General features: G+C 39.6%; 2 protein-coding genes and 1 pseudogene across 4 annotated transcripts in view; 2 read left to right on the plus strand and 1 right to left on the minus strand.

Annotated features, from left to right (window-relative positions):
- Window positions 1-1,161: 1,161 nt before the first annotated feature.
- MANSC1 (MANSC domain containing 1) lies at window positions 1,162-25,030 on the minus strand. 3 transcript variants are annotated; one of them, XM_039876376.1, is made up of 4 exons: window positions 24,898-25,030; window positions 12,055-12,377; window positions 8,096-8,236; window positions 1,162-2,569 (listed from the first exon to the last, which is right to left on the minus strand). In XM_039876376.1, the coding sequence occupies exons 2-4, from the start codon at window positions 12,275-12,277 to the stop codon at window positions 1,638-1,640; spliced, it is 1,296 nt and encodes a 431-aa protein (XP_039732310.1). In that variant the 5' UTR covers window positions 12,278-12,377; window positions 24,898-25,030; the 3' UTR covers window positions 1,162-1,637. The 3 variants fall into 3 exon arrangements, with proteins under 3 accessions (XP_039732310.1, XP_039732308.1, XP_039732309.1); XM_039876374.1 differs by lacking the exon at window positions 24,898-25,030 and adding an exon at window positions 16,213-16,466; XM_039876375.1 differs by lacking the exon at window positions 24,898-25,030 and adding an exon at window positions 16,125-16,466.
- Window positions 23,291-23,409, plus strand: LOC120613782 (uncharacterized; annotated as a pseudogene).
- BORCS5 (BLOC-1 related complex subunit 5) overlaps window positions 25,019-25,086 on the plus strand; it is a 74,525-nt gene continuing 74,457 nt past the window's right edge. Inside the window, exon 1 of the mRNA XM_039876378.1 lies at window positions 25,019-25,086. Within this exon, the coding sequence (XP_039732312.1) occupies window position 25,086 (1 nt within the window). The 5' untranslated portion in view covers window positions 25,019-25,085.

Consider the following 25,086-nt stretch of genomic DNA (forward strand, 5'->3'; position numbering starts at 1 on the left):
CTGCATCCATGCCCACAGTCACGGCCAGAGCATCTCTCATCGGTACTGCTACGGCCTCTGGTCTGGGGCTTCCCATCAAGTATCTCCATCACAGAAAGACTGTGTGCAGCAAGGTGGACAGAGAGCTAAAAGAGAACCAGAAGAAAGCTTTTATAAACATCCACAGAAAGTCTTTTTTCCATGATCCCATTCTGTTGAGAGGGAGAAATTTTGAAATTCTGAGGCACTTAGTTACTAATCTGATTCTGGCCTACATGTGGCTATTCAATAAATACTTGTTAAATTAAATTGATTCAAGGTTTTATTTATTCAACCTACTTAAAGCTTATATAAACCCCTCGGAGATTTGTGTCAAGCTGTTAAATTGGAAAATATATGAAAAGTAATTATTTTCAATAGAACAGCTTTCCTCTTAAGGAGCTTTATGAGCTTAGTATAAACCAGAGGGAATAGGGAGGGGTTCCAGGAGAGGGGATGGGAAGCAGGAGGTGAGGAGAAAAGCCTTTCTATCATTTCCTACACTTGTCTTCCTTGCTACACTTATTAACCAACTACTGCCCTCTAGTGTTCACTGTATAAAATTCTCACCGGAATTCTATTTTATCACTAGGAAGGGACCACATATAGTTTTGCAGGTAAGTAAGCAACTTAAGTCCAGACAACTGAGGCGTCAAACTGACCCAGGTGGCCTCCTGGATTCTTAGTTTCTCATTATAATTTGGCTGGCAAACTTTGCATATTAAAAGCATTTCTCAGACATTTTAATAACTAATCAATGTTACAGCACACTAATCACTTAATAATTTTAAGTGCTATTATTTACAATGCTATTCCAAACAAAAGCAAAAATGATATTGTTACATTCTTAAATTTAGTAAAGTTTAGAAAATACATATATATATATATATATATTTTTTTTTTTTTTTTTTTAAGTTAACTAGAACAGATCTAAAGTAGATTTGGCCATTTTTCAGAACTGACTTGTCACTGTCTCCATGTAGGCTAATATTCTGCTAGAGTTCTCCCAAAGGATCCTATTTGCTCATTGATGGGAAAGGGGGGGTATCATTTTAACTTAGAACACATACTTTCTTCATTTAATCATTTTGCTGGTGGGAATAAAATGAAAGTTATCCAGCTGGACATATGACTTACAAAACATAACTGTGTAACAAAAGATTTATTCAAATATTTAATTGAAAGGAAATACATCTGGAATAAGTTTTATTGGAATTCATATAAAAAGGAAAGTAAATCCATTAGAATTAATATCATAAATAGTTGACTTTATCTAGAACCAGAAATATTAACAAATTGCAGCCTAGAAGTCCTAACCTTTTTTTTTTTGCAAAAAGCCACTCATTTTCCAATTTATATGGCAATTAGCCCTTTATTACTTTAGGCAGAGCTCTGTTTTCAGCTAATATTTCAGAGACAGATCACTCAAATTACCTAATTTGTTTTCCTCCTCCCCCCACCTCTGCTTCTCTTCAAAACAAAAGCAAAAAGAAAGTGGTAGGAGGCAATTATTTGTCTGTCTTCGAAAACTTCAAAAATCCTAAGATCAGCGAATCAGCAGAATCACTACATTTGGGCTACTAGAAACTACATAAATTAAGAGACATCTAGTTTCGTTCTTAGATGTCAACATAGATCCCATTGATCAAATAATCAAGTCTCGAGTAACGTTTCCTGCGAAGGGATTCCAGGAGCATTCTACTCGAGAGGGCAAGGCCTACCACAAGGAACAGAACCCCGAAGAGCAACATCCCAATGAGGAGCCACTTGTCAAACGGAAGGCCGTGTTGCCTTTCCAGAAGACTGTGCTGGGAGGAACTGCCTGAACGGGTCTCCTGGTTTTCCTGAGAAGCAGTTTTATTTGAAGCAGAAGAACCCACTTTTGGTAAAAGAACTGTAGCGGGGTTATGGGTGGTCTCCGTGTTCAAAGTTAGGTTGAAAATTTCTCTAAAGGGCCCTGTTCCTGGTGGGTCTTTCCAGTCTGTAGGTGCCTGAAAGACAGTAGTTGGAACTGCTGTTTTAGTCATGTGAGCTTGGGGTGTAACCACGGCACGTGTCAGAATTGCAGAAATGACTGTGGGAGACTGAGAAGTGACTGTCGCTGCAGGCTGAGCTGTAGTGGCCACCTGTGGTTGAGAAGTCACAGAAGTTATCGCAAGAGCATTGGTGGAGAGGACCACAGGCTTTGCGGTGACAGAGATGGTGTGTAGCGAGGCAACAGCCGCTGTAGTGGGGAATGTTGTCACATTTTCAGGCAGCAGATGAGCTATTTTCTGTTCTGAGGAAAACTGTGAACTATGAGAATGGCTTTTTTCTTTATAAACAGAGAACCGTGTACTCGCTGGATCAATCTTGAATAGTTTTTCCAAGTGATCTGAGGATCCAAACTTCTGAGAATTGGTGTCTGTCCATAAGAAATCAGTGGGCTTTGAATAGCCTGTTCGACGAGGGGTTAGGGGAGTGGTTGTTTGTGAAGACTGGCTGTGGAAGACAGAATCTTCTTTGGCTAACTCTTGGCTTGGCAAATCAGGTTTGGCCAATGATGGAAAATCTGGAAATGTTAAGAAAATAAAAGGGAGACTTAAATACATGAGGTAGGGTGAAAAAAAAGGCAAACATATCGACTTGTTCAATAAGTCCCCACACTGTTGATACTTGACATTTCATTACAACTTGTGTGAAATGGAAAAATACAAATTGCTAAATCAGAACCCGATGACACTGCCTCTCCACCAGATGCTGCGTTTTATTTCTAGAGTGATGGGACAGAGGAGAAGAAAAATGTGTGGAGGATCAGGCAAATTAAGAAAGAGGTGCGAGAAACAGGGATACTAAGAAGAGCTTAGCATGAGCAGCAAGAGGTTTAGGAAGATGGAGCCGCTTAAGGGGCCAAGGCCAGGGAAGAAAGCTGAGCCAGGGTGATGTGGCAGGATGAGAGAATGCCTATGTGAGGCCTGAGCTCCTGCAGGCTGTGCCAGCTGGGATGTGATGACAACTGGGCAGCAAGCAATCTATCCCTAGGAGAGATTAACGGTGGGGGTAGGGGACAGGCAAGAAAAGTATGCGGAGGCCATGGGATAATATGAAGAAGAGGCAGAATCCTGGTGATTTGCTTTGGCAAGGGAGGAGGAGGAGGAAGCCGGCAGGATCTGGTCTCCTCCAAAGGCACTGAGGCCAAGGCAGCAGCAGAAGGCTGATGACATTCTTCAATTTAAAAGAAAAAAACAAACAAACAAACAAACAAAACAGTTTCAGCACCCCAAGGGAGGCAATCTAAGAGATTCAATTTTTACTCTCAAAGATTAAAATTTTAGAGTCAATGTCTTAGGTTCTAAGACTAATGGGGCCCAAATTTGAAATCATGATGGCCACACTGTTGCCATAAAGAACAGAATATCACACAGACCTGATTCCTACTGAGAAGGAACCAGCCTCAAATTTTCCTCATGCGTGAGAAGGTTTAGCATTTTGCTCTTAGTCACACATGCCATTTATCACAGCCCAAACTGCAAAGGCTTGTTAAAGCAATCGGGCAGGGAATGATCATCTGAACCACTCTGCTACTTTACCAATCATTTCACTTTGATGAGAACTGCAGGAAACACATGAAGGAAGCAAAGGAACTTCCTAGCATTTACTGATTAACTCTATGCTCTTTCTCCTTTTTTTCTTCAACTCATCTCAATGCCAGTTTCTAAAGAAAACCTCACTCTTCTAGTTCCGAACAAACAAATCCAGAGGCAACTTCAGATTTGTGATATCTTTGACTACTCTCTAAGCTTCACACTTCTAAGAGGTCCTGGAGAACAGTCACTTATTAATCTACCTAGTATAGGGGTCCGCAAACTGCGGTCTGAGGGCCAAATTTGGCCTGCCACCTGTCTTTGTATGGCTTGGGTGATAAGAATGATTTCTATATTTCTAAGTGGTTAAAAAAAAAAAAAGAATATTTTGTGACACATGAAATTTAAATTTCAATGTCCATAAAGTTTTATTGGCACACAACCATGCTCATTGGTTTATATACTGTCTATCACTGTTTTCGTACGACAAAGGCAGAGGTAAGTACAGCAGATTGTGTATGACTCACAAAGTCTAAAACATTGGCCTAAAAATCCTAAGATACTTATTTGGCCCTTGACCAAAAAAGTTTGTGCACACCCACTCAAGGATATAGCACTTTACTCTAAAGTAGAATTTAGTTGCCTAGAATTCCTCTTTCTAGCAACAATGCTGAATAAGAGAGTTTCTGCTGCAGGTGATATTACATTCATAGACAAAGTATCTCATTATCATGAGATAAACAGCATCTCTATTTTTAGGTAAGATTAGATATTTAAAAAAGAAAAGACTCAACATATTTCATTTTAAAGTTTTTAAAAAAAGACTGTTTAAATAAATGCACTGTAATGGGTGTGAACTCAGAACTTAAATAAGGCCATTGATAAGAATGATGAAAACAGCTGTTTTCTTTCTCAAGAATGCAAGCTCATAAATAAAGCAAAGAAAAGGCTAGTCCTATTTCCTGATAAGATTCATCTATTGGCAAAGATCCTAGAACCACGCAGGGATCCTGCACACCTGCTCCACCGACCTCGCCCACTGATGTTTGCCACTGGGGTGTGGTGCTTTCTCTCGGTCACGCAGAGATGAGCCACAGAGGGAGCTAGGAAACAGCCCTGCACCCTCAAGCCCTCTCTTGTGTTTCATTCCCAAGTGACTTCACTGAGTAAAAAACTTAGGAACTGACTATTACTTGGAAACCAGCTGAGCAAACAGACACCCAATTTATTCTACTTTGGAATTTCCCTATCCTATTCCTTGGTAGAAAGGATATCCCACAAGCTGAAAAAAAAATTAGATAACTCCAAGCTGCAACAGAGTACACTGTCATCTTTCAAACTTCGGTCTGTAAATATTAGTCAGTTATAGGAAATAGAGTTCATCCAGAAACATATCATCAGATATTTAATTTCGCTTTAAACAGGAGGCAGATAATTTACTTTTATGGGGTAATTTCAATCCACCAGCATGGGCAGATTCATAAATAGACTTGCTACACACAGCTTCTAAACATTCTGTAGATGTAAATAGTCCGCTGCATACTACGGCCAGAGTTGCTGCCACTTTGCACCTAGCTATCAATCAACCATTCTGGGCTGATGACACCCTCTGGTGGCTGCCAGAGGAACTGTTTGATTCTAATTCCACTTCATTACCTTAACACTAGCCCTCAAGAGGTTTATTATGCATGTGTCAAGTTCCCTTTCTCTCATTTCCACTGGAGATGAAGTTTCACTTGCTAGCCTGCCACTCACCTCCTGCTGTGTGGCTGGGTTCCTATCAGGCCACGGACCACGACTGGTCCATGGCCTGGGGTTTGGGGAGCCCTGAGGATGACAGACATAGAGGATACACACCGACAGTGGAAGAAAAAACAGAATGAAGAGGTAGTATGAAAGGATAACAGAGGGAGAATGTGATGGCCCAACTTCCCCCTGATGAGAGAAGAACAAATGTTCCAATCGGTGTCTTGAGCCCTGATTTCTTTGGAAACTCAGATTGGCGTAACCAGTTCCTGCTGGACACCATCCCTGGGTGTCTAACAGGCTCTGCAATGTTCCAGGTGATCAAAAGAGGAATAGCAAAAAGCCATATCCACACCACACTGCAGGTCCCCAGTGTTTCTAGCCCAGATTATATACATACCGGCAGGAGAAGCGAAGGAGCCACACTGATCAGTGGCAGCCACCTGGAGGGGGCCAAGACACTGTCCATGCGAGGTCAGGTCTTGAGTGTTTTGGGAAGCCTAATTTGTCCTATGCCATAGTCTTTTAAAAATTATTTTTAAAAATAATCTTTTAGTTTTAAATAATTGTAGTAGAATATATGTATAATTTACCACTTTAACCCTTTTTAGGTGTACAGTTCAATAACATTGAGCGTATTCATATTGTTATGCGACCACCACCATCATTCATCTCCAGAAGTTTTTTCATCTTGCAAAACTAAAACTTTGTACTTATGTGCCAGTCTTTTTATACTTGGGCTCACAACACTATGTAGGAAAAATTTACACAAATAATCTGTTTAAGGGATGTTTAATACATCAAGTTTTCTTGGTGGTTCATAAAGAAAACTCAGACACAGCCTCACCCAGGAGACAAAGTAGAGTCAGTGCCCAGGTGCCCTGAGCAGTATCAGTCCCCAAAGGACTTCACACATACCATAGCATAAAATGGTCAAGATAGAACCGTTGCCTTAACTCTCCTTCCCAACCCTAAAGCCGCTTCTCTTCCGATCTTTCTCAGCTCAGTGGATGGTGTCACCACCCATCTAGATGCTCACCTCAAAAGCTAGGACTCAGCTTTGCTGCTTCTCTATTCCTTGTCCCTGACATCATGCCAGCAGCAAGTCCTGCCAACTCTACCTCTGAAACAGCCTGTACGTTTCTTTCTCTCCATCTCCTCTACCACCTCCCTAGCCCACTATGTCTTGGCCTTTCACGCAGATCTCGCCACACCTCCTACCCAGTCTTCCCACTTCCCCTCTTGCTGCTGCATCATCGTCCATCTGCAATACAGCAGTCACGGTGAGCTTTGAGAAATCACCTTTAAAACACTACATTACATGCCTGCTTAAAAACTTCCAATGGCTTCCCATTACACACCTAAAAAAAAGAAAGAAAGAAAAGAAAAGAAAAGAAAAAAGAAAAGAAAGGAAGGAAGGAAGGAAGGAAGGAAGGAAGGAAGGAAGGAAGGAAGGAAGGAAGGAAGGAAAAGAAAAAAAGAAAAAAAGAAAAGAAAAGAAAAGAAAAAAGAAAAGAAAAGTCCTAACCTACCCTGGCTTACGAAGCTTTATGTGATCTCCCTACCTTTCTTACTTCTGGCATATCACTCCTTTTGTGCATGGTTCTCAACATGAGTCAGCCAGCTGGGACTGAAATGTCTTGCTCTTCAAACACTCCAAAGTCATTCTGCCTTCAGATACTGAAACGGGCTATTTCCTCTGTCTGAAAGTTCTTCTAACATACGTCTCACATCTGGCTCTTCACTGTTCAGACCTCAGCTTAGGGGTTACTTCCTCATGGATGCTTTCTCTGATCACCTAACCCAGCGAGTCCACTCAGCGATTATTTATTACATTGTCTTAGCTCAATTACCTGCAGAGCACTTGTGACTATATTTTTCTTGATTATTTATTATGATTATTGTCTCTCTCTTTTAAAACACACGTTTCAGAAGTGAGAACTCAGTCTTTCATGTTTAGTGCAGTATCCTTGTATTCCCAGGGTGTAAAGAGCGCTTGGCGCAGAGTAGATGTTAAATAAAATTTGTTTATTGAATAAATGACCAAATAAAATATTAGTAATCAAGGGTATAATGATAAAAACTTTCTGAAACTTAAATAAGAAATTTGATACTGAAAGCATTTCGTCCTGAAAAATTAACAAGTCAAAATCTCACCAAGACATATTCAAATAATTATATTATGAATTTATAGTTGTTTATTTTCTTCATTCTGAACAAATACATAATTTCTGTGAGCATGAACACTGTATTTCCAATGCCTTGCACAGAATTTGGCACATGGTAGGTGCTCAATTAATATTTTTTAATGAATTTCTCTCCAGGTCTAGACAATAAAATCCACTGAGTTGAGATTTCAGATAATGCGATTAACAATAATTCTAACCTAATGATGAACATACGAACATTTTTTAAATTCACATAGGCCTTAACCCTTTCAAATCAGAAGACCTGTACACTTACTGTGGCATTGCTGACGTTCTAAAAAAGTGCTTCAAAATGTTTCATGAAAAGTCTGTAAATTTTTTATCTTATGAATGTAAAAAAACAAAACTAAACGAAACAAAATAAACTACTGTTGTTCAGAGGTCTTTCACTGGAAAAAAAAGGTGTTTGGTTTAATAAGTTTAATTTTAAATCATGAGATTTTTCTGGTATGCCTCTATATTTTGGCAGTTTTACTTAGACTCTTTTGCAGAAAAGCTTTCACCTGAACCACATCCTTAAATAATTCATTCACGAAAGAAAAAGAACAATGTTGTTATTACCTCTAATTATCCTGTAACTCATAAGTCCCTTTGCTGGTTTCAGTGGACAGGCTTCCTCACTGGGACAGAAAAATAGGTAGCAGTTGGGCTGTCTAGTTGTTTTTCGAGTGTCGAAGATCATCAAGTTACATGCTTTGTCCCCTGCAATGAAAGTTTCATAAGCATTATTTTGAAATAGGATTTTCTAAAGAGTAAGGCAAGCAGGAAAATCTTCATTTATTCTGGTGTCCAATACAAACACTTTTGTTCACTTCGTTCACTTTCTTGCTGACTGCTGAATCATTTCCTTTTCCTTAGTTTAGTCTCTTGAAGCAATGTTTAAAGACATTGGGTTTAAAAATCTGAATTAAGGTAATTTTGGCAAAACCAATTTTTAATAATACATTGCATTCTTTAGAAATAAGACTTCCATTTGCTAAACCATGAACCATGATATACATAGAAATACTGTCTTTAAAATCTTTATGCAACTCACAGTTGAGTTGAGCCTTAAGAAATAGAGCTAACCCAAATAATTTCATGTTATCTCTTGCATCCTGAAGGCATCTCAAACACCTATGAAGCCATGAGCCTGGCTTTCTTGGGTGGAGTCAGTAAATTCAGCATCATTCATATACACCTCTTTCCAGAAAGAATCAGTAGTGTATGGAATGCAAAGTTTATTTTTTGTTTTGATCAATACTATTCTTCTTTTGGTTATTTTCTCACATTTCCTCTCTTCCTTATCATTTTTGCTTTTCTATTTTCCTCCCTTCCTCACTTTTCACTCTTAATTTCATTTCTGGCTTTTCTTTCTCTTCCTCTTGTCCAATAAAAATTATTCTCTCTAATCATTATGGCCTAGATCTGGTTTTGGCCTCAATCTGGTGCAATCTCTCATCTTGGCCTGTGACCCTTGAAGGATCAGTATACCCTGGGTCAAGTTGAAGCTTAAGAGCCATATAGGCTAATTATTAAAAACCCATGTTCTTGACAACATGGATGGATCTTGAGAATGTTATGTTAAGTGAAATAAGTCAGATGGAAAAGGATAAGACCATATGGTATCGCTCCTATGTGGGATATAAAACAAAAAGCAACAAATGAACAAACAAAAAAAATAAATAACCCCCCCCCAAAACTCACAGATACAAAAAACGGAAAGGTGGTTACCAGAGGGGAAAGGGGCAAGGGCAAAGAGGGTAAAGAAGGTCAAATAGATGGTGATGGAGGAGTTTAGACTTTGGGTGGTGAGCAAACAATAGAGTATACAGGCGTTGTATTAAAATGTACGATTTATACAATGTTACTACCCAATGTTACCCCAATAAATTTAATTTAAAAAAAATCCCCTCGCATGTTCTTTACACACACATACACACACTGACTATGTGTTAACTAACTTTATTGTGGTTATTAATTTGCAATATATACATATATCAAAGCTTCATGTTATATATCTTAAACCTACACACTGTTATGTGCCAAACGCATCTCAGTAAGGCTGGAAAAAAAAAAACATGGTCTGCCAACTATTACTGCCACTTCTTCAAATCAGACAATGGTCAGGGATCAGCCTTGATAGGACTTAGTTAGCTTCTGCAGGGATTTTATTATGTCATCTCTCCACCACCCAATTAACAAGAAAGGTAACTTTCTAGCTTTTCCTTTCTCTGCACTGTGGTAATTCTACAATACTATTTTTGGAGGGCACTTAGGTAAAGGCAAGGGTCCATAAGCCCTCAAGATTGCATGCAGAATTTTGTACTTATGGGTATTTTTCTAGAGTTATAAGCAAATTAAATTATCAAAGTGCTTTTTGAACCATAAACAGTTAAAACCATCTCAATAAAGGAAGGCAAAGTGTGAGATCCATTAACTAAGACCCACGATTACCTCTTACAGTAAAGCAGAAACAATACTTCTATTTGTAGAATAAAGCAGCAAACCCTCACTTCTTATTAAAAGCCCATCATGGAACTGGAGAGAAATACAAGGTTTCCTACGTTGCTAAGAAATACCCACCGCATTTGGTCCTGTTTGCAGTGGAGTTTCTATTTCGCATAAATGTTGCAATCAACATTTAAAGAAAAACGAGAAATTTAAATGAAATCTCTGTAATTTCCATAAATCACTGCTATAAAGAGTGTCTAAAAGCACACTGCTCACATTAAGAAGACCACTGACGGGTATTTTTCCTCCTGAGGGCAAATATGTCCTGTCTTTTCCAAACTAATTCTCCAATTCTCTGACTCTCCAACAACAACTGAGTGTCCTACAATTCAACTCAATTCTGACGCCAACTACATACAGGTTTAAAGGTTTAGTCCATAAAGTTTAGATGCCATCACTTTAGATGCCAGTCTCAAGTATCAGATCTCCAGGTTACTCACACTTCTGCCAAGTTGGCCACAAATTCAGGTTCCAACTCCTCATGCCAGATGCAGTAACTGCTAGAACTACCCATAGAACTCAGGAAAATGCTATACTTACTGTTACAGTTTATTATAAAGAATACAAATGAACAGCCAGATGAAGAGATATATAGGGTGAGGTCTGGAAGGGGTCCCAGGAGCAGCGGCCTCTGTCCCTGTGGTGCTGGGGTACACCAACTTCTGGATGTGTTCACCAACTGTAAGCTCCCAGAACCCACTGTTTAGGGTTTTGTTTTTTTTTATGAAGGTTTCAACATAGACATAATTGATCAAATCATTGGCCACTGGGGACAGAATTCAATCTCCAGCTCCTCTCTTCTACCCAGAGGTAGGGGGTGAGGTGAGGCTGAAAATTCAAAGCTTCTAATCAAGGTTTGGTTTTTCTGGTGATCAGCACCCACCCTGAAGCTATCTAGGGCCCAACCAAGAGTCTTCTCATTAGCATAAACTCAGGGGTCATTGAAAGGGGCTCATTATGAATAACAAAAGAAGCTCCTATGTTCAGGAAATTCCAAGGCTTTTAAGAGCTCTGTGCCAGGAACCAGGGACGAAGACCAAATATATATATCTACATGTCTAAATATATAGATATTTATATATATATGTATATGTATATCTACCTATCTCTACCTATATATGTTTTTTCCTTCCTTCCTTGTTATATAAAACCATTATAGAAAGAAAAGGAAGTAAAGATCTAAGAGAAAACATGATTCTGTTGGCTAATATGCCAAGTAAGAATCACTAGTCCAGCATTCACTAGCCTTTCTAGGCTCTGATGGCAAAGCCTTGTCCATTTTATTCACTGTTTTATCTCCACCATGAAGTGAGGCATAAACAACTGAAAAACAACCACTGTTTCACTAAGATATATACTTCTCTTTTCAGGTCATAGCTTTGGAGCATGAAAGATGCAAAGGTGTGGTTTAAAACTGTGAGCCTCAGTTTCCTTCTGTCCCATAAATGGGTCAGACAAAATGGCCTCCCGTGCCCCTTAGGGTCCTAGAAGCTGCAATTAGTGGCCAGCGGCTTCTTGATTCACCTAAGGCCACCAGCTCCAGGGAAGGGAGCCAAAATGGAGGTTTTGTGCTTCCACCTAAAATCAAAAAATCAATTCCTTAGAAGTACATATCCATTTTTACTCAACCCAAAAGAGGAAAAAAAATGCTGATTTTCTTATAGGATGAGTTAAGAATTTTTGTCTCAACTCCCTTTCTCTGTTTAAATGTTCTGTATAATATCGCACTGTATTGCAGCGTTCCATCGTGGTGATAGCTAAGCATTAAAACAGGATTTTTGTTTTCACTATCCTAGGCGCCTGTTAGAATATAACACTGGCAGTACTCAACCTTTTTTCTACCCAAACACCTGAGTGATATAGACATACACTCATCATTAACTTTGACTCAGCTTAGGGAAGAGGAGGGTACTCTTGGAAAATGTTCCCCCAGTGATTTTGTCGCTTACCATTGTATCCCATTGAGAACCAACTACTTATGTCACAAAACACATAGACTAAAGGAGTGTTAAGGGAGTATTATTTACCTGATATGTTTTTTGTTGAACAGCAAGAATTAATGCAGTCCTCTTGAGTTAATGTGTATATGGGCTCATTGCCTCTGATTCCCTTGGAAAGAGATGACTGGATGTCAATAACAACATCTTCTAGACTCTCAGTCGGACAATTTTGACTGGTGGACAGCCTTAGTGTCAGGAAACAAATGATTACAAAAATGTAGGTCAAGCTCTGCTCTTCCCTGAAGACCATTTTAAATTTCAGTGCAGTTTTAGTCTTCAAAGGTCAATAATAACTCTCCCTCTGGTCTTAGTTTGCTTCAAGAAGATTGCAGAGATGATGAAATTTCTCTCTAGAAAACAGAAAATCATCAATTTTTTTTTTAACAAATCTAAGGAAGATACATTTCATTTCCTTCAAGCCAATGTAAACGACTTACAATCTATAGAAGAACAGAAATAAATAACTATTTTTTTTATTCATTTCACTTTTAATAGATTTGAGACAACCTTTCATTAAAAATTTGGCAAAGAACTATTAAGCACAAACACATATACTATCCTGTCAGTGCTTAAAAGCTGACATGAGTCTATGAAGAAAGAAGTACAAACAGCAGGCTGGCCTCCAAGTTCTACACGCCTTCTTCTTGCCTCTCCTAATCACAAGGGGAGAGGACACAAAGCTCTCTAGTCACTGATGCAGCAGTGGTAACAGGTTTGGGCACATTTCCTTTCTCCGTGGTAAAAATTAGCATTTTTAAATCACTTAGGCAATGTGCTAAGAAATTTGCATATATTGTCCTATTTAAATCCTTACACCAGCTCAACAAAAAAGCTATTATTTTCCTCATTTTATATTTGAGGAAACTGAGGCTGTCTGTCTTGTTGCTTCTTCTCTTTCAGTATCAAACCAGAACCAAGTAACCCTAATAACCTACTTCTAGGACTTAGTCTGTCACCAGGGGGAAATATGGCTTGGTTGAAGGGAAGTTTAGGGACAGATGTTCTTTTTGACATTCCTAAAAATGCAAAAGCCACACTATCTTTACCACCAACTCCATTGGTAAGCTGGTTCTTCTAAGAAAAATAAAAATAAATGTTAACCTGGCAAGGCAACACCAGAAAACACCTACTAACTCCCACATTTCCAGGATGCAAATTATTCACTAAATGAGAGCCTAGAGCAGAATTACTTTAATGTGGGATGGAGTGGGGCGGAGAGGGTAACAAACCATTTGGTAGCCCCGTGAAGCTCTGGATCTCTTCTGAGAGACATGTTTTAAAATGCATAAAATGAAACTGAGAGAATTACACAAGAAGCAAGTTATATTGAAATATAACTATGAAAGTCATTTTTGAAATAAGCCTACAAAACTCTGATGAAAAAAATCAAAGAAGATCTAAATAAATGAAGAGATATTCCATGTTCATCAATATTGTTAAGATGTCGGTTCTTCCCAACTTCATCTATGGATTCAATGCAATCCCAATAAAAATCCCAGCAAGTAATTTTATGGATCTCAACAAACTAATTTTACAGTTTACTTGGAAATGCAAAAAGGCCCAGATTAGCCAAAACAATACTAAAGAATAAAGTTGGAGGACTGATACTACCCAACTTCAATGCTTACTCTAAAGCTAAAGTAATCAAGACAGTGTGATGTTGGTAAAAGAATAGACGAATAGATTGATGGAACAGAAGAAAGAGCCCAGTAACAGACCCACACAAATACAGTCAACTGATCTTTGACAAAAGAGCAAAGGCAATTCAAATGGGGGAAAGGATAGTCTTCTCAAAAATGTTGCTGGAATAACTCAAAATCCACATGCCAAAAAAGAAATCTAGACACGGACCTTCCACCCTTCACAAAAATTAACTCAATATAGATTACAAACCTAAATGTAAAATGCAAAACTATCAAACTCCTAGAATATAACATAGGTGACTACCTTCGTGAACTTAGATTAGGTGATGAGTTTTTAAATACAACACCAAAAGCACAATCCATGACAGAAAAAAATTGATAGGTTGGATTTCATTAAAATGAAACACTTCTCTGCACAAGACACTATTAAGAGAACCAAGACAAGCCACAGACTGGGAGAAAGTATTTGCAAACACATATCTGATAAAGAACTGGTAGCCAAAATATACAACTTAACAAGAAAACAAACTATGCAATTAAATGAGCAAAAGATCTGAACAGACACCTCACCAAAGACATACAGACGACAAATAAACATGAAAAGGTGCTCAACATCACTGTCATTGGGAAATTGCAAATTAAAACAATAATGAGATACCACTGCTCACCTATTAGAATGGCTGAAATCTAAAAAAACCAACAATACCAAATACTGATAAAAACCTGCATACAAATGTTTATAGTAACTTTATTCATAATTGCCAAAAACTGGAAGCAACCAAGATGCCCCCTAACAGATGAACAGGTAAACAAAATGTGATACACCCATACAATGGAATATTATTCATCAGTAAAAAGAAATGAACTATTGCGCTACAAAAAGACACAGAGGAACCTTAATTGCATATCGCTAAGTGAAAGAAGCCAGTCTAAAAGTTATAATTCTAACTATATGATATGCTGAAAAAGGCAAAACTACATTGACAGTAAAAAGATCAATGGAGCACAGGAGATTTTTAGGGCAATACTAGTCTATATGATACTGTAATAGCGGGGATATGTCATTATATTTATCAAAACCCATAGAACTGTACAACACAAAGAATAAACTCTAATGTAAACAGATAGACTTTAGTAAAAGACAACAATAGTTTAATAAAAAAAATGGTAAATAGTAATAGAGCACAAGTCTAATAGCTATCTTGCTAACTGTTGTGTCTAATTTTTGAAACAATGAAAATAACAAGTAACATTTATATTTCTTACCTTCTAGTCTCTATATTAAGCACTTTACATATATGCCATTTAATCTTTACAGAAATCCTAATGAGATAAATCCTCTTATCCCCATTTTTAGTTAAAATAAAAAACTGTTATATGTGTTTGTTTATTAACTTATTAAATAACAAGTGGTACATTTAAAATCCACCATAATTTTGAAGTAGTATTGAATAGAAATGATATTTTGTTGAGATATGTGCAATAAGAAATTTGATATGAAAATAACTGTGATTTCGACTGGTTGGCAAAACAGCTACCTCTAATATTACGATGGCTTTAGCCTACATGTCTCTTAAAGGAAATGCTACATTTCAGCTAGAGGTTAGTAAAATAATAAAATTTTCCACCTAAGTTCACAGATTTTCTAAATATCACCTATGGTCTCCCCCAGTAAAGAATCCTGGAACAAGTTACCTTTTCATGCTGCCATATTTTGCAAGTCTTTTTTCAGGCCCCTAAAAAATCTAAAACAAAGACAACACCCCCAAAAAACAAAACAAAAAAATCAGGAGCGAAAGAGAAAAATCAGGCCAATCCTTTACTTTGAATGGATTCTGACAATCTGTGAAGCTCTTGCAAAGAAACCTGAATTAGGCACAGGGATGGTGCAGGAGCTGTTTTCAGAATGCAGCATTTGTACTGTGCTTGGACTGTGAGAAGTACTAAAGAGCTTATTTCATTAAAGATACTCAACAATTACTAGGTAAATTAATTCTTCTAATTCATTATTATTTAGGACTTAAAGTTCCAAAGTCAAGTTGAATCCTGCTGAAAGATAAAGGGAAAAGGATACAGGTGGGAGAGAGAGGAAGCATCTGAGCTTTAATGTCTGCCTACTACAGTCATTCAAAGGTATGTGTACATAATAACTGTGCCAAATATTGGAAATCATTTTAGTTCCAGCATAATCTAACCTAATTTATCAAGATGTTCACACACACACCCTACTGAGTATTAGACAACAGGTTTAATAATGAGTACGGGAGACCAATCATACAAGGAAGAAAGGAGAAATTTTCCCTTTGAGGAAATGTATGTCGCTCACTAAACTATTCTTCTGCCTGTCCTGATGACGACGCGGAGCCAGAGCCATTTATGACCGATGCTGCTGGCCTGCCTGGAGTGCCCCATTAAAGTATACCGCAGCCCCAAAAGATCGGGTCGGCCCCTAACCTGGTCCTTGCTCCCGGATGGGTGGAGAAGCTTCACTCCAGACAAGGAGCTGAGCTGCTCTCTCCGCAGGGGGCGGGGATGCCTTTACCTGGCGGTAAGAGGACCTCGGGGCCCCTGTAGGCCACCCTGTGCGAGGACAGCTCCGACGCGCTCCGAGGGGTCTCGGCGAGCCGGCCAAGGGATGCTTCGCAGCACCCACCGGGCCCGGCGGGTTTGTGGTTCGCAAGTTCCTGCTTCCGCTGCAGCCGCCGAAAGTTTACCGGGTGGGGAGTGCACATTCCTGTACTGCAACCCGGAGCTGCTTCCCAGCAATTGTGCGTGCGGTCTTCTGAGCGCCCGCGAGAGACGCGAGCCCCCCTCTGGAGGCCCGCGTCCCCCTCAGTCCCCGCCCCACTCACCCGCGCGCGCACCCGAAAGCCAAGGGCGCAATGAAGAGGCAAGGGCGCGACCGAGGGTCTGCAGCTGTGCCTTCTCGCTTCCTGGAGGGCAGAGAACGCGCAAATACACAGGATGAAAGTCAAATGGTACAAGTAAATATATATATATATATATATGTATATATGTGTGTATATATATATACACACATATATATATACACACATATATATGCATACATACATATATATGTACATATATACACATACATATATGTATATATATACACACATACATATATATGTGTATATGTATACACAACGCGCAAATACAACGATGAAAGTCAAATGGTACAAATATATATATATATATATATACACACACAGTAAAAACTCTGGTTCTCACCCCGTGTCCTAGTCTAGTTGCCCTCTTCAGAGGCCACCACAGTGCACTTTCTCCGAGTTCAAGAGTTTAAGTGCAGTCCATCTGGGGCATAGTTATGAGAACCTATTTGGATAACTGGAGACATAGAAGGTCTCCAATTCGATTTGACAATTCTTGCGTTAAATATTATGTGCAAGTCAAACCTCAAGGAAGACATTTGGGATTCTGCAGGATTTATTGTTTATAGATATGGATAATGATAAAAATAATGGTGTCTGTTATAGTTATTAAAATCATATCCCTAACATTTAGCATAGTATCTGGTACATAACAAGAACTCAGCAAATATTTAAAGTGTATTTGTGGATTGAATGAATGGAAAAGAAGTACGAGGGCATAGGTTGTAGAAGTGTGTTTCTAAATCAATGCTCGCTCCACCACCACCCCCTATACATGGAAACAAATGGAACGTTACTACACCGCTGACACTTAACCTGTCAAGTAGTCTAACCTTTGACAATATCTCCATCTTGGTCAGTGTGAAAGACCTTTCAAACCTAAAGCAGTTTGCAATTGTAGATTATTATTCTAGTCCTGACAGAGCCAACAGCTATATCTTAGTTTTAACCAATAGCTACAGGAAACATATGTTGACAAAGAATGCCCATGAACAATGGTCCATTGTGTGAAAATAACTCTAGCTGTATACAGAGGATGACCTATTCTTGAATTACAATACTATTGGGAAAACTAGGTATTAATGAGTTTTCAAAGACAAGGAAATTCCACAGCAATTTCCCATTGGAAAGATTTTCCTGATGCAATAAAAGACTGATGTACACAGTACATTTTATCTCTGTAGATATACTTGGGGGTTCAGGGTATAGAAAGGTTACATTCTTTGAATCTCCCTATAAAAGTAGTCCATGCTAGGCACTAAGTGACCTTTTTCTCATTCAGACCTTTCCCCATCAGTTTCAATGTTTCGATATAATGAATCTGTTATCAGTGAAGTGATATATTATTTTTTTAGTTATGACAGAACATAGGACATTGATGAAAATAACAAAGAAAATTTTTCTGTTGACGTGAACTAGGTGTTTAAATTAGAAATTATGTTTGTTGTCACCTCATTACTGAAGAGAGTCTTGATCCCCTTCTGACACTTAGGAGTCCCATTTATGTAGAGGCAGATTTTTTTTTAAGTGTTTTATCCAGAAAACATGTAGAGGAAACTAAAGATCAAGAGATGGGATCTCCCTTCAAGATGCTTATAGTTCAGTGGGAGAGATAGGTAAATCAATGGTTGTGTAAAGTATAAATGTTATAATAGAAGATGCTAAGGAAGCCCAGGAGAGGGGCATCTTATTAGGACTTCTGGGAGGAGGTGCATAAATTCAATCTTTTTTTTTTTTAAGACAAATTTTTAAGAGAAGTTTTAGATTCACAGCAAAATTGAGAGGAAGGTACAGAGATGTCCCCTATGCTCCTACCCCCAGCATGCACATAGCCTTCCTTATTATCAACATACCCCACCAGAGAGGTACATTTGTTACAGTTAGAATGTAAAGTCCATATTTTACCTTACATTTACTCAATGTTGTACATTCCATGGGTTTGGACAAATGTGTAATGATAGGTGTCCACCATTACAGTATCATACAGTGTATTTTCACTGTCCTAAAAATCCTCTGTAATCAGCCTATTCATCCCTCCCCCAACTTACACCAAACCCTGGCAACCACTATCTTTTTATCGTCTTCATAGTTTTGCCTTTTCCAGAATGTCATATGGTTGGAATCACACAATATTTAGCCTTTTCAGATTTACTTCTTTCAGTTAGTAATATGCAGTTAAAGGTTAATGTCTTTTCATGGTTTAATAGCTCATTTCTTTTTATCACTGGAAAACAGTCCATCATCTGGATGTATCATAGTTTGTTTATTCATTCATCTATTGAAGGACATCTTTCTTGGTTCCAAGTTTTGGCAATTATAAATAAAACTTCTATAAACAGCTGTGTGCAGGTTTTGTGTGGATATTATTTTTTTAACGAGTTAAATCTTGAAGGATGAAGTTCAGTTAGATGGAGAGATGAAGGCTGAATATTCCAGACATAGAAAATAGCATGAGTATTCAGAGAATTTCATCCCCATTGTCATGAAGTTTGCTTGTGTACATAGATGAATAGAGAGGCTGGGTTCAGAGCAAGAAGTTTCTCTTATGCTAAATTTTAAACTTTATCCTGAGGACATAGCAAGTTATTGAAGGTGTTTAATAAGGCAAAGACAGGTCCAGAGACCTAAATAATATTCTAGAAAATTCTCTGTGCCAGCCACATGTAGGATGGATTGAAGGAGGTGAGGCCAGAGTCCTTCTGATTTCCAAGAAATTGAAGAAATTAGGAGACCCTGAACTGGGCATAGAGATAGAAGAGAAATCGAAAAGAGAGGCTCTCCAGATTTGGTAACTGGTTGGATGTGGTGATAAGGGTAAACAGGTTTCTGGCTTGGGGACTGGATGGATGGAGTGTGAGGCAATATAAAGACATGGGAGGAGGAGCTAGTCTGGAGTGAATAGAAGCATGAGTTTTAGAACATTTGACTCCTGGTTTTATCACTTATTAGCTGTGTGATCAAGAATAACCCCCTAAACCTCCATGTAAAATTAGGAAAAGTATTATCTACTTTATAGGCAGATCATACACGGCCAATATATATGAAAGTGCTTAATAAACTTGAAAAACTGTTAGTTGTGTATGTATGTCCCCTATGCTCCTACCTCCAGCATGTTCATGTGGAAGTGATTTTGAGAGTGCTACAAGGCATCAATCTCAAATGTCTCCTACCTCAAAAGTCCCTCCAGCTGAATCCTTGTATTATAAATACCCATTTAATTTTCTTGCACCAGATTGTAAGTTTCCTAAGGATAAGGCATGGGTCTTGTTGGATCTTTTATCCCTGGCCTCTAGCAAGTGCCTGGCATATTATAGGCTCCCATTAAATGTTGATTCAAGGAATGAAAGCCTTTTATCTTCTGGTATCCTTTTTCTGAATAATAGCTTTATTGATATCTAACTCACATACCATGCAACTCGCCTATTTAAAGTGTACAGTGTAGTGGTTTTTAATATAGTCACAGAATTGTGCAACCATCACTACAAAAAAAAATTTTAGAATATTTTCATCATCCCCGGAAAGAAACCCCCATACTCATTAACAGTCACTCCCCATTTCCCCTCTACCCTCTTCCTCCTCAGCCTTAGGCAACCACTACTCTATTTCTGTCTCTATAACACCTTTTCTAGACATTTCATGTAAATGAAATCTACTATATATGGTCTTTTGTGATGGGCTTTTTTTTCACATTGCATAATGTTCTCAAGGTTTACCATGTTGTAGTATGTATAAATACCTCCTTTTTTTTTTTTTTGCCAAATAATACTCTATTATATGGATACGCCATTTTATTTTTCCATTTATCAAAAATCAAACAAACAAAAAAAACCAACAGTAGCATAGGAGTTTCTAGTCTCTGTCCCCCAACAAATATCAGCGATTAGCTACATATGAACAAAAACAGTCTGGGAAAGCTCCAGAGTCCACTTAAGAAACTTAGCAACACAGTAGACCAAAAATCCCCATGAGTCTATGGCCATGCCACCCTGAACATGCCTGATCACGTCTGGTCTCGGAAGCTAAGTAGGATCGGCCCGGTTAGTACGTGGATGGGAGATTACCTAGGAAGACCAGGTGCTGTAGGTGTAAAAAAAAACAAAAAACAAACAAAAACCCCCTGAGAATAACAGCACAAGAAGAGAGGGAAGACAGCTTCATTTTGCTGGCATCCTCTCACCTCCCAAACCAGCATCTCTTAACACCAAGAGAGAACGAAAGAGCGGAGTGAGCCACCAGCTTTCTGTGGGTACTGCACACAGATCCTGCTTTGGTTTCACCACCCAGACTGACAGAGCTGAGACGTGTAAAGATGGCTAAGATTAAGGAAGAAAAACAGGGGCTATTACAGCAGCCTCATAGTAGCAGGAGTGATTGAAGTTCCCTGTGACCTGCTCTGCAGACAAGCCCAGCAGTTTACACCACTGAAGAAATCAATGGCCAGCACAGCTGCTGTAAAGGCCCTGCAGATTTCACCAGCTTTCAGGTATTCTTGTTTGCTGATGACTGCTGCCTGATTCCTTCCCTGCTCCTTCCCCTGCTCCAAGGCCCAGAACCATACAGGCAGCGAATGCAGGCTTCTGCAGCTGCATGAGTGCAAGACACCAGTCTGAACCCCTGCAGTTGACCTCCACTGCTGTGCACACACTAGGGGCTAGGCCCTCTGGTAGTGCATTTGCATGCTGCAGGCCTGAGGCCCATCGCCAGCCTCCACTATTGTGCATACACCTGGGGGAGATTGTGTAGCCAAAAGAGAGAACGCCTATTGCCAAGCCCCCACTCCCTACCCTGGCCCCATTGCTGCTTTTGGGCCTAGATCTGGCTCTGTCTTCTATCAGTGGCCTGTACCACTGTGACTAGTCCTCCCAACTGTAGAGAAACCCATCACTGGCCTCTACTTTGCTCTTGGTGAGACCCAGGAGCCATGTTAGTGCACACCAACAGCTAGAGACCCTGCAGCTGCCAGTGAACGTGTAGTTGACACTAGCCCTTGATGCTTTCCCTAGACCCCTGCACTATGTATGTGTCTACAAACACCCCGCTTCTACCTAGGCACCTACAGTTGGCCCTCTTAGCTTAGTGTATGAATGCCACTGGCTTTGGCCGCCATTACTGCCTGCCTTGGTCCCTAGCCACTAGACCTGGAGTTGCCACTGAAGACTCCAACAGTTCTTCCAGCCACTGAAAACACCCTGTAGTGCTCACCAAGGACCACAGTTGTTGATTTTATGGACTCAAGTGGTCTAAGCCAAAAAAGATATCATGCTCCCCTGAGCCCTGTGCCACTACATGCCCCTGCACTTGGTGCCCTGCATCAGTTGGGTCACAGCATGCTTCCATGTGCCTCTACCTACAGGTGAAAATTTTCCCTTACTAAAGTCAGTCCATAAAATCTGGAGGAGGTGACTGCTTCTTCAAATGTATAGGCACCTACACAAGGCTATAGGTATGAAGAATCAGGGAAACATGTCTCTACGAAAGGAATACAGTAAGCTTCTAGTAACTGGCCCCAAAGAAATGGAGACACAGAAATTGCCTGACAAAAAAATTCAAAATAAATGTTTCAAAGATGCTCAGAGAGCTACAAGAGAACACAGATAAAACATTTAACAATATCAAGAAAACAATAGAACAAAATGAGAAGTTCAACAAAGAGATAGAAGGCATAAAAAAGAACTAAAAGTAATTTTGAAGCAGAAGAATACAATGACTGAAGGACTGAAGAATTCAACAGAGAGATTTAACAACAGATTTGACTAAGCAGAAAAAAATCAGTGAGCTAGAACAGCAGTTTCCAACCTTTTTGGCACCAGGGGCCAGTCCTCCTATGAGAATCTAATGCCTGATGATCTGAGGTGGAGCTGAGGCGGTGATGCTAGCGCTGTGGAGTGGCTGCAAATACAGATGAAGCTTCTCTTGCTGGCCCACTGCTCACCTCCTGCTTTGCAGCCTAGTTCCTAATAGGCCATGGGTACCGGTCCTTGGCCTTGGGGTTGGGGACCCTTGAGCTTAAAGACAGATTAATTTGTGATAGCCTGCTGAAATGTGAAAGGGTTAAAGGATAATTAAAACCTGAAACTGGACAAAGGAAGTCTATACCTTAGGCCTAGTTTCTGGAACCCCTAACTACATTCTGTTAATCATAAAACTTGTAACAATGAGCTCATACGCTAACTGCCAATTTTAGCCTGTGTAACCCTGCTTGCTTGCATGGCATGGAAAATAATCAATTGTATATAAGCTGAAAATTACTGTTTGGCCATCGCCCATGAGAATACTGGCTATTGCCCATGGGAACATAGGCGATCACCCATAGGAACATAACATTCTAACAACAAGCTTTCTGCTTCTGTACTCCCTGCTTGCACACCTGACCAGTGGGTTGACAGGTAGTGAATAGGAGAGAAATAGACCTTTGCGTTTAAGATAGAATGAAGAATGGGTTTTAGGGCTTAAAAACCTTGTATCTTGGCATTTCGCGGCTGCTCCTTTGTACAGGACAGCCGCCGGCTAATAAACAGCCTTTGAGAGCATACTTGGTTTGGTCTATTCTATACAGGCCACAACAAATTGAAATTATCCAATCAAAGGAGCAAAGAGAAAAAGAAATGAGAAGGAATGAAGAAAGCCTATGGGACACCATTATGAGAAACAATGTGTGTACCATTGGAGTCTCAGAAGGAGAAGGGAGGGAGGTGAGGTAGAAAACTAATTTAAAGAAGTAATGGCTGGGTCTATGACCATGCCACCCTGAACACCTCCGATCTTGTTTGATCTCGGAAACTAACCAGGGTCAGGCCTGGTTAGTACTTGGATAGGAGACCACCTAGGAATACCAGGTGCTGTAGGCTTTAAAAAAAAAGTAATGGCTAAGAACTTCTCAAAGTTCTTAGGAGAGATTTGGACATCCAAGTTAATGGAGCTATTAGGTCACCCAAAATTTCAATCTAAAATGTTCTTCTTTGAGACAAATTATAATAAAACTGTCTAAAATCAAAGACAAATCATTTTAAAATCAGCAAGAAAAAAATTCTCTTATACAAGGGAACTTCCATAAGGCTATCCGTGGATTTCTCAACAAAGCCCCTGCAGACCAGTAGAGAATGGGATGACATATTTATCCATTTCTCAGTTGATGAACAGAATATTCCTTTTAGAATGAATTATTTATCCAAAGGGAAGCAAGAAAAACATCACATCAGCATGGATTAGGGGGATAGAACACAGGATAAATGTACTTTGATGTGAAAGAGAGAGAACAAGACCCAGAATATATTATACTCCCTCCTTTTCCTCCCTCTTTCATTCACCCCAAACAAGAGCAGATCTGGGAGACAAGTGAAGGGCTGACCAGGAAAGCATGGTCACATTGCTTAGTGGACACTTACCAGTCCCATCAGCCTGGTGGTTTGCGAAAACCTCAAGACTATAGCCAAACACCACCTCCTAGGAGCTTACTCTGTCCTCTGGCAGTTTTTAGTTCTATTTTCATTCTCCCACAGAATACTGAACTTGCATTCATTGTACTTTTTTCACAGTATTGTAATGGTGAGTAGAGGAAAGAGCATGAAGTTTGAAATCAGACTACTAAGTCCTAGTTCCACCACTTACTACCTGGTGACAATGAAGAAGTTACCTGTTTGTAGGCCTCAGGGTTATTGTGAAAATTAAATAAGGTAAAATGGAGGAAATGTCTGTGATATAGAAGGGGCTTAATCATTTGGTGAATTTGACACTCCTGAAATTATATTTACCTATATAAAATCTCAGGGCATTTACTTGAAATTTCATGAAGCAAACAATATAAAATGAGTTGCGAAGTTCTGAGAACCCCAGAGCCACCCAACTCCTTGTTGGCGTTGCATTACTAGGTCTATGGCCTTGCCCTGCCAAAACTGGCATTTCCGTTTTGCATTAACACTGCTCCTTTCTCACTTTTGCTAGTTTCAGAATGATGGCTTGCGGATAATTGTCAAAGTCCCCAGAAAGTGCCGAGACTATAGCGGCATCCACTTTCCTTTTACGATGCACACATACTCTAACACGTGAATCGGCATTTTCTGTTTCTTCATTTTTGTCGCATTTCCAGCTCCTTTCACCATCTAGTTAGTATTTTTTGTATGGTCGTCCACTGCTACACTCTCAGCTTTCGTAACTAAAACAGGAACTTTGTATCCAGATAGTTGTGGATTTGGATCCTAAGTCTATCTAACACCTTTTTCTACCTGTAAAACACAGTTAAAAATATCTATTTTGTAAAGTTCTAACGATAGGATAAAGTACCTAATATGTGGGTGATGCTTAAAGGGGACGCATCGTTACAACAGGAAAGGGCTCACCCTTTGGTGCGGGTCTGGTTTGCAGGTCGTCGGGTCCTTTAAGGAGGCGTCGCCCTAGCTGCTTGCGGGAGTCTCCCCGCCCACTCTCAGGCGAAGGGCGGTGGCTCTCTAACCCGGAACTGACGGCCGCGCGCAGCGGGCGCCGCCAATCCGCGTCCCGGAAGGAGCCGGCCTGCGGCGCATGAGCGA

The sequence above is a fragment of the Pteropus medius genome, unplaced genomic scaffold (assembly GCF_902729225.1).
Source record: "Pteropus medius unplaced genomic scaffold, Ma_sr-lr_union100, whole genome shotgun sequence".
In the NCBI taxonomy this organism is placed as follows: domain Eukaryota; kingdom Metazoa; phylum Chordata; class Mammalia; order Chiroptera; family Pteropodidae; genus Pteropus; species Pteropus medius.